The sequence below is a fragment of the Macaca nemestrina genome, chromosome 19 (genome assembly GCF_043159975.1).
Source record: "Macaca nemestrina isolate mMacNem1 chromosome 19, mMacNem.hap1, whole genome shotgun sequence".
In the NCBI taxonomy this organism is placed as follows: domain Eukaryota; kingdom Metazoa; phylum Chordata; class Mammalia; order Primates; family Cercopithecidae; genus Macaca; species Macaca nemestrina.
Genome location: NC_092143.1, coordinates 69,737,934 through 69,751,353, shown reverse-complemented (window position 1 = coordinate 69,751,353; position 13,420 = coordinate 69,737,934). Strand labels below are relative to the sequence as shown.

At 42.9% G+C, this 13,420-nt stretch overlaps 1 protein-coding gene across 1 annotated transcript in view; it reads left to right on the top strand.

Annotated features, from left to right (window-relative positions):
- The window catches only part of LOC105464867 (GATA binding protein 6), a 33,498-nt gene extending 22,669 nt beyond the window's left edge, over positions 1 to 10,829 (top strand). Inside the window, exon 7 of the mRNA XM_011712969.3 lies at positions 9,489 to 10,829. Within this exon, the coding sequence (XP_011711271.1) occupies positions 9,489 to 9,656 (168 nt within the window). The 3' untranslated portion in view covers positions 9,657 to 10,829. The remainder of the gene's footprint in view (positions 1 to 9,488) is intronic.
- Positions 10,830 to 13,420: the final 2,591 nt, after the last annotated feature.

Here is a 13,420-nt window from a genome sequence, read left to right as displayed (position 1 = left end):
AGTAGTTAAAAAATGCACTGTGTGCTACATCAGTATCCAATGGCTTTGTATGTACATTAGAAAACGGTAAAGCTTTAAATAGTTTGTAACATATGTCCACATAATTTATCACAGAATTGTGGTTTATTTAATAAGTGACTCATTATCACTATCTGATAGCCAGAATACTGGATAAAGAATAAGTATGGGCAGAAGTTATTCACCATTTCTTACAGCCTCATCCCAGAACACAGCTTTTCTTTCAAATTACAGATTCTTTGCAATTTTCTTCCCCCCCCTCCCCGCCACCCCTATAAGAATATACAAAATTGTCAGAAAACATGAAATAATGTTACGGGAAAACATGGCCAAATTTAAGAAATCTGGCTTAGATTGCTCTGAAAGGTTATTGCTAAATGAATCTTCGAAGAAAACGAATTCCTTTACTGGAACAAAAGTAATTTATTATGCATTTCATGGGTGTCTGCCAGAAGAGTTACTAGCAGTATGAAGATCCAGTGGATATGAATTAAGTACAATCTGTTAGTTCTGTTCGTGTTTAGACCTACCTGTTAATTTTCTCTGAAATTTTAATAATTTAAAAAAGCATCTCCAAAGACAGGTGTTGGCAGTATGACAATTCACCAGTCAGCTACCCATCACATCAGGCTTTTTAAAAGGCTCGGTACTCGGAATTTGTGAGACTGAGCACAAAGGCATTATTTTATTAACCTCATATTTTAAGAATGATTTGAACAAGTACATAACAAGGCATTGATTTTAATGTCCTGTTGGGGTCTTATGAGTAAACAGTTCCAAGTCAACATCTGACGATGCTTAAATCATGATTCGACTTGATGGTGCGCTGCCTGTTTGGTTGTTGGCCTGGCACGGTTTCACCAGAGCTGGGCCACATGCTGCAGAACCATATTTTAATTTTATTAAACACAAGTATTTTACATTTAAAGCTGTCATTAAATTTAGTTGCTTGATTCGTGGTGAAGCCTGAATATGGTCAAAAGTTTATTCTGGGGGTTCACGGATTAGCAGCTGGGAGGAAACGGATTCCAGCAGCCAGGCGCTAGTTCCAGCTCTGTCTGTGTGAGTATAGTGAGCTGCCAAGGTTCTGTAAATCCTCTGTTTTCCTCCTTCTACTAAAGGGGAAAAGTAATTCCTACCATCTGGTCCTGAGGAGTATTGTGTAGAGTAAGTGGGAGATGCCTGCAGACCTCTTTGAAGTTTAAGTAGAATAGCACTACTTAAATACAGGTCTTGGAAGTTAATAGTGATCAGCTTTATTTGCATGGCATTTTTTTTTTTTCATCCCAAGATATTAGAATAAGATCCTCACTTTCTTAACGGGGAAATTTAGAGGTGTAGAGTTATGGTGTTAAGAAAGTAAACACATTTTAGAGATTTGTATTTCTCTGAGAGCAAATTTTTTATTCCTTCTGATACTTACTTAGTACTTTCCTAATGCTTTCTGTGGTTTAAGTGTATTGTAAATGCTTCTTGGTAGGTTTTCTGTAATTAAGATGGAGAGATTAAGATGCTCATCCATCTCCTGAAAAGTGAGTTTTGTTATAAAAATTAAGATCATAATTCACCAGGTTTTAAATCTTGCCTCAGGATTCTGTCCCACTTAATTTGAAGATTAGTAATGTGATTCATTCTGATTCATTTAGAAGATAAGCTTTTTCTTTAGGGTGCTCATTGACTTCAAGTTGTGGGACAAACCCTCTCCCTTGCAATTTCTATTTGTACATCAGTGTTTTGGTGATAATCCCAGAATACTTACAGTTTCACTGGTGCCTTTCTTCACCACAGCATGCTTGCTGTTGAGTGTGCACAGATACATAAAACAATTTGCTCTTTTGTCCGGAATAGATTATGTGCATAGAATTGCTTTCCTCTTCTTGAAAAGGGCAGTATCCCTTGGTGTGGCTACATCCTTGCCTACTCAGGCCTAGAAGGGGCTAGAGGGTTAGGGGTTGGGGCAGAGTCGGGGAGCAGCTGGTGAAATTTCCAGTAAGGAATTTGTTTGTTGAATTAAAAAAAAAATACAAAACTGTTCTGCTGAATAGTTAGGTCATCAGCTGAGGTGACGGTGACTCTCCCTCTAGAGAGAAGTTGTCTGTGTTTTTTTGTTTTATTAAGTTGTTAAGAATTCGAGTTTCATTGTGATTGGTTTTCACATGTCCTGGTGGAGACAGAATCTGTGTGTTCATGTGTCTTTCATGTGTCACCTTCTAAACTATTACTGAGTCACTTTGTGTCTGGTCATCTGTTACCTCCAGCCAAACTGAAATAATCGTAGTTTATATAGTGGAAGTTACGATTTGCAGGAAAGCATTTCCCCTTTGTTGGAATTTATACAAAGTTTTTAATTCCTCTTTTGAGGAAGGCAGCTATAAAGCACCACAGGAGTCTAACCTAGAGGTTACAAAAGCAGAGAAGAGCTTTGGCAGTGAGGGACCGCTGGCTTCCCCTCACACAAGAAAAAGCCGAAAGCACAATCTCACTGAGATGTGTAGGAAGGACGGATCAGAGGCTGGGGGAGCCGACAGTCTGCCTTGCAGTGAAGGAGGCAGTGTGATCACCATCAAAGTCGTCTGCTCTGGGAAGGATCACACGGTCGTCCTTCAGCCTGCCTGGGGCGCCGTGTTTTCTTTCTTCAGACCGAGACTGCATGAAGAGAGATTCCAGCAAGGAAGATAGAGCATGCCCGATACACTCCTCTCTGGTTTTCTTCCTCAAAGGAAATGTATGCATGTAATCCACAAGCCAAAGAACCCATGTTTTTCTCTGGAAAAGGCTACGCCCTTTCAGGGTTTCCTTTTCTCGGCTGTGTTGCCTTCCCATCAGAAGCTGTCTCTCGCCCTCCCCATTATGGGATGTGCGAAATGAAGGAAAACAAAGAGAGACACTGCTGGGCATTTGTCTCCATGAGTTGATCCAATCAGAAATCTTTGACTTTTCAGATATGTGTCCAAAATTGAGTGAAGGCTCCTCACAGGAAAAAAAAAAAAAAAAAAAAATTCCAGGTGATCTAAAGATGAACTGTGGCTGCTTCTCAGGCTAGCAGATATTTTCCATGTCCCAATCTGTAGCAGCCCAAGCTCTCCCTGAAGTCATTTATTCCTTTTGGAGAGAGTTTTCCAGCCCAGCTGCTCTGCCTGTCTCCCACCTAACCCGGCCAGCTTTCAGTGGTAAGCCCAGGCTGGGTCTGGCCCTGATAACACATTCTTTCAACAGGAAGTACCTCCATTTTCAGTTGTCTGTGGGAGGGTGGAGGGCAGATAAGCCTTGAATGGAAACACAGAGCCGATTTCTGCTCCACCCTCCTTGCACTTTGATCAGGGAGAGAGCAGGGACCTCCGCCTGGCCTGTGCTGCCTGCCGAAAGGAGGGAGGATGGTTGAGCTGTGGGCATTCCGGAGCTCTCCCTCCCTTTTGTTCAGGAACGTTTGTTTAGGTTGGTCTAGGTTAGTGAAGTGCCTGCTTTTGCTGGGTTGCAATGTCTGCAATCTGAACTAAAGTCCTTTGAAGGGTTGAATTATTTGTGGGAAAATATATTAACCAATTGAAATTTATATGTGTGTTTGTATGTGTGTGTATTAGGTCCAGGATCATATTACATTTTTCTCTGATTTCCACCCCCCACGGCCCACATACACACACATTGTACTGATTCTCAGTAGGCAGCTCTTGACTATCATTAGTGAGGGAAAGGGACTTGAAAGATGAACAATAACAGGACAAGCCACTCTTCTTAAGAAGAGTCGTTGTGCCAACTCTGAACGCCTTCTGCTTTTAGAATATTGGTTTTGAGGCCAGGCACGGTGGCTCATGCCTGTAATCCCAGTACTTTGGGAGGCCGAGGCAGGCGGATCACTTGAGGTCAGGAGTTCGAGACCAGCCTGGCCAACATGGTGACACCCCAAGTCTACTAAAAATACAAAAATCAGCCTGGTGTAGTGGTGGGCACTTGTAATCCCAGCTACTCTGGAGACTGAGGCAGGAGAATCACTTGAACTCGGGAGGCGGAGGTTGTAGTGAGCCGAGATCCTACCACTGCACTCCAGCCTGGGTGACAGAGTGAGAGAATATTGGTTTTGAGAGCTGAAGTTACACTGATGCATGGAGTCAACGTGTTGGGTGTTTTAACTTGTATGGAACTGTGTGTTTCACATGTGTGCGGTTGGCCAGGCCCTGTCCTATGCCAGGTGGCAGGGAGATGATTTCAGGGGTGGATGGGAGCCCTTCTGACCCGCCCTTCTGTTAGTGCCCCGACTCTGGTTCCCTCCTATTTTTTCAAGCCACTTTCTGATCCCATCAAGGTTGGCTTGTCCCTCAAGTGCCTTGTGTTTTCTGGTACTCACGTCCTCTATTCATCCCCAAAGTTACTAGGTTGGTGCAAAAGTAGTTGTGGGTTTTGTCATTACTTTCAATGCCAAAAACTGCAATTAATTACTTTGACACCAACCTAAATAGATGTACTATGCAATTCAATTTAAGTATTCAAAGAAAGATATTCAAAGAAAGTTATAGATGCCTAATAGACTTGGCCCTCTCAGCTAGTCCCCTGTTTGTCCCCTCCTCCCAGGGGACCTTTGTAATACTTACACATGTGCATGGATAAATTGCCGTTATGACGTGTCATTAATATCTTGCTGTTTTTTGCTTAACATGGTGTTACAGGATTTTTTTCCATTTTGCTCCATGATCTTATTATTTTTAATAATTGCATAATAGTTCATTGAGCGGATGTACCCTGCTTTTCTAAACCGTTCCCACATTATTAGACATTAGATTGTTTCTATGGTTTCTACTATTAGAAGTAACCTCGCGACGGTTGGCTTCCTTTGCGGAGCCTTTCCCTTCTTTTGAATTATTTCCTTATAATACATTTCCAGAAGTGAAATTACAGGGCGAAGTAGGGTCTAAACTTCTGGATGGCTCTTGACACTGCAGCTAACTGCCTTCTGTAAGGTGGGTGTACCGGAATGTAGCCCTGCTAGCCATGAGTGAGGGAACTGGTGTTATCATGTAACATCAGCCTTTCTTTGCAGTATTTCATGTTTAAATATTACTATATCTACACATAAAATAAGGCTACCAAGCATTGGGCACAAGTACTTGCCCCATTTTTCTTCTGACAGGCTCAGCTATTGCTTTTAATTGCAAATGAGCAGATTCATTTTTAGGAGTGCATCACTCGTGGAATTTGAGGTTTAGCTTAACATTTTGTCTGAAAAAAAGACAGGTTATTTTGGCCAGTTGCTTTTGGGATTGTTACGCAGGTGTAAGAATAACATTCAGGGTGTTCACGTTTCTTTAATGTGGCTTGTTGAAAAAGAGTCAATGAGTGACCAGGTGTGGTAGCTCATGCCTGTAATCCCAGCACTTTGGGGGACCAAGGCAGGTGGATCCTTTGAGCTCAGGAGTTTGAGAATAGCCCGGGTAACATGGTGAAACCCCATCTCTACAAAAAATACAAAAATTGGCTGGGCATGGTGGCACATGTCTGTGGTCCCAGCTATTCGAGAGGCTGAGATGGGAGGATCTCTTCAGCCCAGGAGGCGGAGGTTGCAGTGAGCTGAGATCGCATCCAGCGCACTCCAGCCTGGACAACAGAGTGAGGCTCTATCTCAAAAATAAAAATTAAAAAATAAATAAATAAAAAAGGGAGTCATTGAATGGCTACAGAACACTTTGATTTATTTTTGTGAAGAACTGTCAGTGGTTCTCTTTGAGCTCCGACTATGTTCCCACTGCTTCTACCCCTGCCTGGTGATGGGGTAACATGCCTGGGCTGAAGGATAGAATGAGGAGAATAAATTACATCTAAGCCTCTTAAGCGTAACAATAGTAATTAGATAACAAGAGTAGCTTATACTGACATAATCTTTACTGTTCTCAGACACTGTTACAAGGGCTTTACATATATTAATCAATTTAATTTTTTTTTTTTTTTTTTTGAGATGGAGTTTCACTCTTGTTGCCCAGGCTGGAGTGCAATGGCGCAATCTCGGCTCACTGCAGCCTGCCTCAGCCTTCTGAGTAGCTGGGTTTACAAGCATGCTCTACCTTGCCCTGCTAATTTTGTGTATTAGTAGAGATGAGGTTTCACCACGTTGGTCAGGCTGGTCTCAAACTCCTGATCCAAGGTGATCCACCTGCCTCAGCCTCCCAAAGTGCTGGGATTGCAGGTGTGGGCCACCGCGCATGGCCTAGCCAATTTAATTCTTGCAATAACCTTATGACATAGGCGTCTCTTTTTATCCCACTTTATAGGTGTGGACACTGAGGCACACAGAGTTGTATGTCAGGCTTCTGGTTTACCTCTCCCACATGGTCTCTTCACTCTTTTGCTTCATCCTTCTGTTTTTCAGCTGGCTTTTCTTCTGAGCAGGCCAGGTGACCGCCTCTCTTCATCCGTCCTGCCTCCCATTTTGAACATGCTTCTCTCGCCGGTAACAATAGCTTCCGTTTATGGAATGTTTAACATGGCAAGGCACCTTGCCTTCGCTTTTACACACATGAGCTCATTTAATTGTCACAGCCATCCCTGAGGTGGGAAATGTGAGGACCTGGGCACAGAGGAGGCTCGGGGGGACTGCATTCAGCAAGGGACTGAATCAGGACAGGACTTGAGAGTCCAAGCTGCTTCCCCTCCTCCCCAGGCTCCGGTGCGGGCTGCCTTTGGTTCCTTGCCCAGGAGTCCTTGCCCTCTGCTATTCCTTTTCTGACTCCTGGGCTACCTTCCTGTCTCAGCCATTCATTTGTCATTCATGATAAGCAGCCAACAGTCAACTTTCTAATGTGTACGGATCCTGGCTACCCACATAGCCTGGGAGCTCCTGGGGCGGTGACTATCTTTCAGGCTCCTGGTCTAGTGTCTGGCTGTCAGTTGGTGCTTTGCCAATATTTCTTTTTTTCTTTTCTTTCTTTTTTTTTTTTTTAATTTTTACTTTTTAGAGGCAGGATCTTGCTCTGTCCCTCAGGCTGGAGTGCAGTGATGCAGTCATAGCTCACTGCAGCCTCCATCACCTAGACTCAAGCAATTCTTCCACCTTAGCTCCCCAAATAGCTGGGACTACATGCCCAGCTAACTTTTGTATTTTTTGTAGAGATGGGGTCTCCCTATGTTGCCCAAGCTGGTCTCAAACTCCTGGGCTTAAGTGATCCTCCCTCCTCGGCTTCCCAAAGTGTTGGGATTGAAGGCACGAGCCACTGTGCCCAGCCTGGTTATGTTTCTTGTTGTGGGCTGTGGTGGTGGTGACAGATCCCTCTGCTGTCTTGGCATTTCCCTGCCATTTGAGATGGGCTATTTCCTGGGCCAGTTCAGGAACCTTGTCCATTTCAGAAAATAACACTTGTTGCGGTGAAGTCAGATTTAGTCAGATGCATGCTGATGTGCCAGTTTTGGAATAAGAAAATCAATGCAAAGTTGGACATGACATATATCATTATAAGGAAGCTCACTCTAATAGTTCCTTTCTAAATAACTAATTCTTTTGTAACAGAATATCATCCTTTTGCTTATTTATTTGAGGGTTAAATCTGGATCCACACTGGATTTGCTTCTCGTAGAGTCTGGAATTAAGGGCTAAAGTTAATCACTGTGTTTGTAAGTATAACCACGTTCATGGCATTCAGTTCTTTGGACAGGATTATTTTAGCTCTTTCAGAATTGCCACGAGAATCCATCTGAAGCTTTAGACATCTCACTGATTTTGTGACATTTGCTTTTTAATGCACCTAAAACCCTCAGTTTAAGTCTTTACACTTGCGTTATGTAAACAGAAGTTTGGGTGTGGGGCCAGTGTTGTTGCTGGATTTTCATAAAACCTTTCTGCTGGGAAAGGGAAGGAGTGGTTACCTGTGGAGGGGTTGGGTTTGGTCTGTCTGGTTGGGAGGAAGGAAGTTTGGGTGTTTAGACTCAGAGGGCTTGCTCCCTGAAGTCCTGCCTCCTCCCAGCCTCATGCGCTTATGGTGAGGGTTGAGAGCAAACCAGATCTTGTTGGAAAAACGAGTAGAGTTGAACCTCATTCACTTGCAGGCCGCAGAGGCTCGGCACACTTCCTTTCTGTTCTGCCTGTGTCTACTGCCAGAGAAATGGCTGTTTTAAGGATTTAATGGGATTATGTATGTAAAAAAGAAATTCTTTGAAAAGTACACAATGTCCTACCTCTGTCAAATAACAAGTATCTGGTAATTTATAGAATGGAACCCTGAAAGCTTGGAAGGAATAAGAGCTCCTGAACTTTTAGAAGGAAAAAGGTGATTTTAAAAAGTACATGATTATGGTGAGATTTTTCAAAAAGCATCTCAAAAGCAAGTTTATTCAAACTGTTGTCTAAACAGATTTTAGTTATTTTGGTTTGATTCTACTAAATTATATGATGTTTCCTATTTGGCCTTTCTCATATGAATAGGAGGAATGGGTGGAAGAGGGGAAAGGTGAACTTGTGCTTCAAGAAATCATTGTGGCTGGGCACAGTGGCTCATGCCTGTAATCCCAGCACCCTGGGAGGCTGAGGCAGGCAGATCACCTGAGGTCAGGAGTTCGAGACCAGCCTGGCCAACATGGTGAAACCCCGTCTCTACTGAAAATGCAAAAATTAGCCGGGCGTGGTGGTGCGTGCCTGTAATCCCAGCTACTCGGGAGGCTGAGGCAGGAGAATCACTTGAACCCAGGAGATGGAGGTTGCACTGAGCTGAGATCGTGCCACTGCACTCCAGCCTGGGAGACAGTGAGACTCTTTGTTTAAAAAAAAAAAAAGAAATCATTGCCATGATCATGCATGGCAGATAGAGGATGTTAGCATTTTCTTTATAATGTGGTCTGCTTCAGAGATGGGCTGTTCTTGTAAAGAATTAAGGTAAATGAGGTAGATTTTAAAACCTGTATATGCACGAGCTTATTTTCCATGAAGTCAGTGCTAAAAAATTTCACTTATCAGGGAACGTTGAACTGTGTAGCTTTTCTAAAAAGTCTAAAAGACTTTGCCATCACTGGATAAGCCTTGTTAGAGCTGTGTGTGTGTGTGTGTATATGTATGTGTGCACGTGCGCACGTTTCTCTTTGGAAATGATTAGGTTGTGCAGCATCATTAATGCCTGTTTACCCACACAGTGAGGTTTGTTTCACCGTCAGAGATCTTAGAACTTGGCACTTTTGACAAATAGGATTCCTTCAGTTCCCCTTCCTTTTGTCCAGCTCTGCATCTTGCCAGTGGCTCCTGCCCTGAGTTCTAAAGTTTCCAAGGCTTGAGTGGCCAGGGTCAGGTCAGTGGCACCGCAGTGCAATGCAGGGAAAAGCCCCCACTTGCTGGGGGCAGGGGATAGTAATGCCGACCTCACTTGCCCTGCCCTGGGTCCGCCCAGGAGCAGCTCTGGCCCTGGCTGCACTGACCCGTTCATTAGTTCTCATGTTCTTAACTAGCAGGATGGTAACCGCCTCTCCCCTTCTCGTCTCTCCTCTGTGTCCCCCTCTTCTGCCAGGCGGGTGCCCCGGTGATGACTGGCGCGGGAGAGAGCACCAATCCCGAGAACAGCGAGCTCAAATATTCGGGTCAAGATGGGCTCTACATAGGCGTCAGTCTGGCCTCGCCGGCCGAAGTCACGTCCTCCGTGCGACAGGATTCCTGGTGCGCCCTGGCCCTGGCCTGAGCCCATGCCGCCAAGAGGCAGGGAGGGCTCTGCCGCGGGCCTCACTCCACTCGTCTCTGCTTTTGTGCAGCAGTCCAGACAGTGGCGACTGCGCTGACAGAACGTGATTCTCGTGCCTTTATTTTGAAAGAGATGTTTTCCCCAAGAGGCTTGCTGAAGAGTGAGAGAAGATGGAAGGGAAGGGCCGGTGCAACTGGGCGCGTTGCCTCCCTCTCTGGCCAGGGCCACTCCAGCCAGCCCGCCTCCGGGGCGGACCCTGCTCCGCTTCCAGAAACCAGGACTAGGACCTGGGCCTTGCCTGCTAAGGAATATTGAGAGAGATTTTTTAAAAAAGATTTTGCATTTTGTCCAAAATCATGTACTTCTTCTGATCAATTTTGGTTGTTCCAGAATTTCTTCATACCTTTTCCACATCCAGATTTCACGTGCGTTCGTGGAGAAGATCACTTGAGGCCATTTGGTACACATCTCTGGAGGCTGAGTCGGTTCATGAGGTCTCTTGTCAAAAATATTACTCAGTTTGCAAGACTGCATTGTAACTTTAACATACACTGTGACTGACGTTTCTCAAAGTTCATATTGTGTGGCTGATCTGAAGTCAGTCAGAATTTGTAAACAGGGTAGCAAACAAGATATTTTTCTTCCATGTATACAATAATTTTTTTTAAAAGTGCAATTTGCGTTGCAGCAATCAGTGTTAAATCATTTGCATAAGATTTAACAGCATTTTTTTATAATGAATGTAAACATTTTAACTTAATGGTACTTAAAATAATTTAAAAGAAAAATGTTAACTTAGACATTCTTATGCTTCTTTTACAACTACATCCCATTTCTATATTTCCAATTGTTAAAGAGAAATATTTCAAGAACAAATCTTCTCTCAGGAAAATTGCCTTTCTCTATTTGTTAAGGATTTTTATACAAGAACACCAATATACCCCCTTTATTTTACTGTGGAATATGTGCTGGAAAAATTGCAACAACACTTTACTACCTAACGGATAGAATTTGTAAATACTCTAGGTATCTGTAAACACTCTGATGAAATCTGTATAGTGTGACTAACCCACAGGCAGGTTGGTTTACATTAATTTTTTTTGAATGGGATGTCCTATGGAAACCTATTTCACCAGAGTTTTAAAAATAAAAAGGGTATTGTTTTGTCTTCTGTACAGTGAGTTCCTTCCCTTTTCAAAGCTTTCTTTTTATGCTCTATGTGGCTATAGATACTCATATAAAACAAGTGCATGTGAAGTTTGCAAAATGCTTTAAGGCCTTCCTTTCAAAGCGTAGTCCTTTTGGAGCTGTTTTATACCTTTTATACCTTGGCTTATTTGAAGTTGACCCATGGGGTTAGTTACCACTCTCCATGTGCATTGGGGACAGTTTTTTTAAGTTGGGAAGGACCCAGTATTAGATTTGAGATGATAAGCATTTTGTTTGGGATCAATGGTTAAAAACATTCTAGAAAGTTCAGATTTTTTTTTCTTTGTGAATGAAATATATTCTGGCCCAAGAACAGAGCGATTTCCTTTCACTTTTTTCCTTTTGCAACGTGCCTTGAAGTCTCAAAGCTCACCTGAGGTTGCAGACGTTACCCTTATCAGAAGATACATAGAAATGATTCCAACAGCCTCTTTGTATTTTCTTCATTGTTGAGTAGATTTCAGGAAATCAGGAGGCTGTTTCACAATACAGAATGGTGGCATATAACTGTGGCTCCCTGAGTCTACAGTATTGTTTACTTCTTGCACTTATTACAGTCATTCTGTGGGGTTCAGTCTGAATCTTTCAAGAGAACGAATGTCTTCCTTAGTCCTGGTGAATGCTACTCTTTGGAGGGACAGTGTCCATAGCCAGTGTGTGTGTGTTTTTCTGGGGAATTCAGTAAGGCCCGCATGCACCCTGATATCATAAGGTGGGCCAGAACTATGGTTAAGAGTGTTGGGTATGCAAGCAGATCACTAGGCTTCAAGTCCCTGCTTGCCAGTGGATGAGCTCTGTGACCTTGGGCAAGTTATCCAGCTCTCATCTTTCTAATCTAAAATACAGGCAAACAGTATATAAATCACAGGATTAAGTGAGATAGTCCATGCCAAGTGCCGAGCACAATACCTGGCACATATTAAGTACTAACTTGACTTTGAAAGACAGTGGCATGATTTGCAACAGGTCCTTTGAATAATGTCTGACTACCTGGAATATCAGCAGTTTATGGTCTGTAAGAATCCGATGTCCTATGGGTCACCTGTGCTGCTTCAACAAGGCCAAGAAGAGTGAAATGAGAGACTCCCTCTAATCCAGGGGGTTGCAGAAATGGAGGGAGGATGCTTGAGACCTGATTGTTTAATAATAGAACAAGGCTGTTCTGACAACAGAAGAAAATTATTAGCCCCATGAACTGATGTCTGTTTTCCTCCCTCCTTTTATGGTTCTCATTACTTGGAGTGCTTTTTGGTGGGTTGGGAGTTGTTAAAATTAATACGGTTCGATTGGAAAATGAATTTTTCTTATTGGGGCTTCCAAATGACCCTTTTTCTGGGATGATCTCAAATATTGCTCCTTCCAATTCTAAAAATAATTCTAGTTTTTATGAAATAAATTACCGTGGGCAGAGGAAGACGGTGCTTCTTATAGCCTGTCCTAACACAATGAACTCCACTATCTGAGCTTTTAAATGATTACTTTCTTACCTATGATTGCATAAAGCAGAAGTTTGTTAAATTTGCTCCAGATACACAATTTCAGCCCTCCTCCCCCAAAGTATGACACGTGAAACTGAACACGACCTAATCATTTCTCAAAAGGGAATGCATTCAGATAGATGCTGCACCTCAGCTTAAAGAACCCCCAGGCCCTATGCCGTGGACTGTAGAATTTATGTCCTCTGTCACACATGGCTGATTTGAGGCCATCTTAAATAAGTGAAGACTCTGTCTGGGGTCTCTCTTCAGGGTCACTTAATGTTGTTTCCTGGTGCTTATGGGAGGGTCAGGAAAGCAAAGGGAACCACTCATTTCCCAGTGCAAATAAATTAACTTCTTGCTCATGGGAAATGTTTTTCGCAGTCCTTGGAAATTTGATGTAATTTCAGATCATAGATAAATTGGCTGCTTTGCTGGGAGGGCAACCCAAAGAGTCTTCAGTGCTGTGCCAGATTCCAGGGTGCGTTCAGGTTGGAGCAGTGTAGTGGGGAGCAAGGTGGCAGGCAGAAGCAAATATTTTCAGAATCAGGCAGCGCTGGCTTATTAAGATGCTTCTTTCTTTCTTTCTTTCTTTCTTTCTTTCTTTCTTTCTTTCTTTCTTTCTTTCTTTCTTTCTTTTTCTTTCTTTTCTTTCTTTCTTTCTCTTTCTTTCTTCCTTTCTTTCCTTTCCTTTCTTTTCTTTTCTTTTCTTTTCTTTTCTTTTCTTTTCTTTTCTTTTCTTTTCTTTTCTTTCTTTCTCTTCTTTTCTTTTTTCAGAGTCCAGAGTGCTAACCATTACACCATGGAACCACCCTCTTCTTCTTTTTTCTTTTTTTTTTTTTTTTTTGAGTCTGGCTGTCTCACCCAGGCTGGAGAGCAGTGTCACAATCATAGTTCACTTGCAGCCTCAACTTTCTGGGCTCAAGTGATCCTTCCACCTCAGCCTTCCAAATTGCTAGTATTATAGGCGTGAGCCACTGCAGCTGGCTAAAATGCATTTTGTTTCTGGGTTGAAATACTAGCAAGTCAGTGTGGCAATACTAGTTATCTTCTGTTGCTTGGGAGCTCTAATTGGCA